This window comes from Mesitornis unicolor, unplaced genomic scaffold, assembly GCF_000695765.1.
Source record: "Mesitornis unicolor isolate BGI_N332 unplaced genomic scaffold, ASM69576v1 scaffold36459, whole genome shotgun sequence".
In the NCBI taxonomy this organism is placed as follows: domain Eukaryota; kingdom Metazoa; phylum Chordata; class Aves; order Mesitornithiformes; family Mesitornithidae; genus Mesitornis; species Mesitornis unicolor.
In genome coordinates this window covers 31,027-35,170 of record NW_010205852.1, presented here as the reverse complement: position 1 = coordinate 35,170, position 4,144 = coordinate 31,027, and the positions used below count along the sequence as shown (strand labels likewise).

Sequence of the window (4,144 nt, the reverse complement as noted above, 5' to 3'; positions counted from 1 at the left end):
GGGGGGGGGCGGGGGGAACCAACAAAGCAAACAACCGTAAATACCAAAACCATCTCTTATTCATTTACAGGTTTGGAATATTTAAAATATTTAAGAGGTTGCGAGTTTGAGTTTGCAGAATGTTTTCAATTCCCTAATGGCCTGGGCACTTTAAAGAGATCATTTGAGAAAAACATGGCTAATTCAGGGTTTTGATGTTGTTTCTTTTTTATCATGAAGGCCTACAACCTCTCAAAAATGTATAAAACTGAAGACGTGTATTTGATATGATGACACCGCTCTTGGACTTGGCAGATTTGGTGCCCACCTTTCTTAGAACATATTTCCCTGATGTCACCAAAATCAAATAGAAACTAAGCAAACAACTGTCTCCTTAACTCGGACTGCAACAATACTAACTCAAAAGTGATGAAAAACAAAAGTATTGCAGAGAATGCTAAATGCCCTTGAGTTTGCTATTCAAGAAATCTTGTGGGGTGGTTTGTATCAGTTTGATGTGTTATCAAGAAAGTCTTACTTCTTTCTGGTTCTCCTCAAATTTTGCAAAAGCCACATACAAGTGCTCATCCATATGCTCTTCTCCAAAGAACTCCACTGCCCTCTCGTATACTTTCCTTGCGTGAGCAAAGTAACTGTGCTTCTCTTCAAATCGGGCATACTTGATCCAGTTCTTCACATCAGGATGAACAATAACAAGTAAAGCTATGTTAAAGAAACAGTGGTGGTCGAATTGGACATTTCAAATTGCATTCTTCCCAGTGACTAACAAGGGCCATGGACTATATGAAACAACCCCCAACGATGGCATATGCAAAAATGCAACTGGGAAAAAAACAAAAAAGCTTTAAGCATGTGAAGGCTTTGTGCCTTACTGAGAACTTAAAAAGAAAATTTTAAAAGAGAGAAAAATCAGGCAAATGTAGCAGAAATTTGAGGAGAAGGGATCTGGAACAAAAGATGACTGCAAAAAAAAAACCAAGCCTGGAAGCGTAAGCGCTGTTAAATAGACATAGTTGTGGGAGTATGCTTTTGATAACTACTGCTGATTTTCACCATGGTGGCTTACTCCCAAGACACCACAGTAAAAAAGGGCACAGGGACACAGCTGGAGATAGAATAGCTAAGAAAGAAATGAAGAATGCAGGCCTGAAGTTGGGTAGGTGTCACAGTGCACTAAAAAGGATATATCTCTCATAAATGGTACGCGCCCTGTCCACCTCCTTGTATCTCAGCTCAAAGTTAATGTAGGAATGCCAGGCTTGCTCCTCTGGTTGCCACTCCATCCAACGTTCAAACACCTGACGTGATCCAGCAACATTCCCCAGCATCTCTTCCATGTAAGTATACTTGTACCTTAGAAAACAAGATGAAGTTTCTACAATCACACAGTAAACACATAAATCACAAGTATTTTTTCAGTGCTTAAAAAGATCACTAATGAGATTTCTTCACCTATTCCCCACTGGCACCCCAGAAATGCCTACTGCTGTGATTAGCAGCATGCAGGCGCACACACACATCCTTCTCTCCCAATACTCTTACCACTTGAAAAGTACAAAACCTTTCCAAAACATTTTTTTTTTTTCAGATTAGCCTGAAGACTTGGACGAACAGAAGACAAAGCACTTTTGCATGATACCAAACTAGAAAAACAATCTGTAGTCTTTGGGGGTAGAAGCAATGCTCTTCTCTGCAAACGTACCAGAACTGGTTCACTCTGGGGAGGGTGGTAATGGCTCGATCCCAAATGTTGCGGGCATGATTAACCTGGCGGTTCTTCATTTCCATCTCTGCATACTTCAGCCAGAGTGTGACATTTCTGTAGTCCACATCTAAAGCACGCTCGTAAATGGAACGGGCTCTGGAAAGCAAAGAGAAGTAAGTTGTGCATATAATGTGACTCCAAGATTTTGGTGGTGTTTGTCAACATATGTCTTCAAAGGTTTATAAGAGATGTCTCCAGCTATATTATAATTACCTCTGTATTTCTTTTAGGCTTTCCTCCCATTGTGCGTATTTTATCCAGTTACTGATAACAGTCCTGTTTTTTCTTATGTTATCTTCAAAAGTCTGAGGAGAAAATTATTTCTGTAAGAAATCCCTCTGTGCAGACCAATCTTGTTATACATGGCTTATGAAACATTAATATTATTGGAATGAGTTCTAAGTGTCTTATTGCAGATGTAGGAACAAATTGTACTCACTACAACACTTTCTAAAAACTGATTAAGAGAAGCCAGAAGCTTAGATCATCATACGGAAAAGGACCAAACTCAAGTTCCTGCAAGCTGACACCTGAAATACTGATGGAATAACAACTGACAGCACTAAAATCTTACCTTTTTAAATCTCCTGCTTAATGTTTCAATAGCAACATTACCCAGATGGGATCCAGTCACTGCAAACAACCTTAAATATACTTGGATGCACCAGCACAAGTTTATTCACTTTGACCTGTGTATATTTTGCTCTAAATTTTTCTTTACAGCAAGATGTCTTATTTCCTGAATTTACTATGGTGGCATTAAATGGGCTAGACAAATTTCACTGCTCAGTGCAATGGCGAGGGCATCTTCAGTCTTACACCTGGCTGTTCTCAGGATCGGTGCTACTGGTATTTAACACGTGGCTAAGCATGGTTTAACAGAGTTTACGTGGTCACTTGTTACTGCCATATGAGAGAAGGGGAAAAAAGATAACATCAAGCATTGCTTTTGCAGTGCTGCGGTGTTGACCATCTCACTCCAGTTGCTCTGCATGTGCCTGAGAGAGGTACCCTAGCATCCAGCACAGTCAGGCCCAAAGTCTTCAGAAGGAGTCTCAACCACCACAGTAAGGAGGAACATGAACACCTGCTCAGGGTTGACTACAGGCATGCTGTGGTGTTGTGCTACAACAGTCACTGGTTGTGAAAATACGCATATATGCTTCAGGGAATAACAGCCCTAGCTCATGCTGTCTGTATCTAAAAAAAACCTGCTGAGTGCTGAGAACATTTAAAGTTCCCTGTTAGGGATATGCTTGCTTTGCTGGTGAAGGACAGCCAAAGGAAAAAGCAGAACAATACCACATACAAGTTTGCACATGCAAAGCAATTATTTTAAATAAAGAACAAAAAATTATACCTGAAAACTCACATGTAAAATGGTCAAGTTTTAAGACACTCATTGAGCACAACCATGATTACAGTAGAAAGTTATGTTCTAAAGTATGCTAAGCAATACCATAATTACAAAGAATAGAAATATCACTTGCAAATACACTTTTTAAATCAGTTGAGGTGGAAAAACCATCAGCATTACTGTAAAGCTTGCTGAAGTTCTTTCACGCTGATTGAACAGACAGTAGTGGTGGTAAAGACATTGTATATAAACCATGTATGTAATGACCCTTGCAATGTTCTGAACATGGTCACATATGAGATACTGTGCACTACCAATTTTTATATTAAACAACACATTTAACTTACATTTTTTGCACAAAAGTAGCATTTTCTATGAAAATCTTCTGGTTTTTAAGAATTGCTATTCCTCTGGAAAATCCACAAGTAATACAGATTACATCTTGTTTAAATTAAAACACAGTAAAAATTTTAGTGCTTTATACAAGCATCAAGATTAGGGTGTTGGTTTTTTTAACTTTACCTTCCTCTTCCGGAGTTTATAGTCATTTAGCTCTTCAACATCTGTGATCTTCTGTTGTGGAGGTGGTGGAAGAAGTTCAAGCTCTCTCTCTTTTGCCTCTCTTAAAAGCTGCTCTGCTGTGATCTGAACTTCTGCAGGTGCTTTGTTTTTCACCTGTAAAGTAAAAAGGGACTTGATGCGCATTTTCTCCTTCTAATACAAAACTGAAAAAATCCTCTCATGTTTAACTTACACCAGTGCCTTACTACACTCAATATCTGCCGAGGAAGGACCTGGGGACCCCTTGAGGTAGCCAGGGGCTTGGTCGCCAGCACCAGCCCGAGCCTACGCGACTTCCGCCCGGGCCAGGAGAGCCTGAAGCCGCAGGAGTGGGGGGCTGGAGTGAGCCACAGCAACCGGGCGCTTTGCCCACTGGCCCAGAGACCCAGGACGCGCCGCTTCCTAGGCCCGACGGGGCCAGGCCGAGGCGCTCAGCGCTGCTCCGAGGACCAGAGCCCGCC

General features: G+C 40.9%; 1 protein-coding gene across 1 annotated transcript; it reads right to left on the bottom strand.

Annotated features, from left to right (window-relative positions):
* Positions 1-502: 502 nt before the first annotated feature.
* On the bottom strand, positions 503-3,827 carry LOC104546226 (crooked neck-like protein 1). The gene is made up of 5 exons (XM_010191563.1): positions 3,645-3,827; positions 1,979-2,070; positions 1,703-1,861; positions 1,187-1,353; positions 503-696 (listed from the first exon to the last, which is right to left on the bottom strand). The coding sequence occupies exons 1-5, from the start codon at positions 3,825-3,827 to the stop codon at positions 503-505; spliced, it is 795 nt and encodes a 264-aa protein (XP_010189865.1).
* Positions 3,828-4,144: the final 317 nt, after the last annotated feature.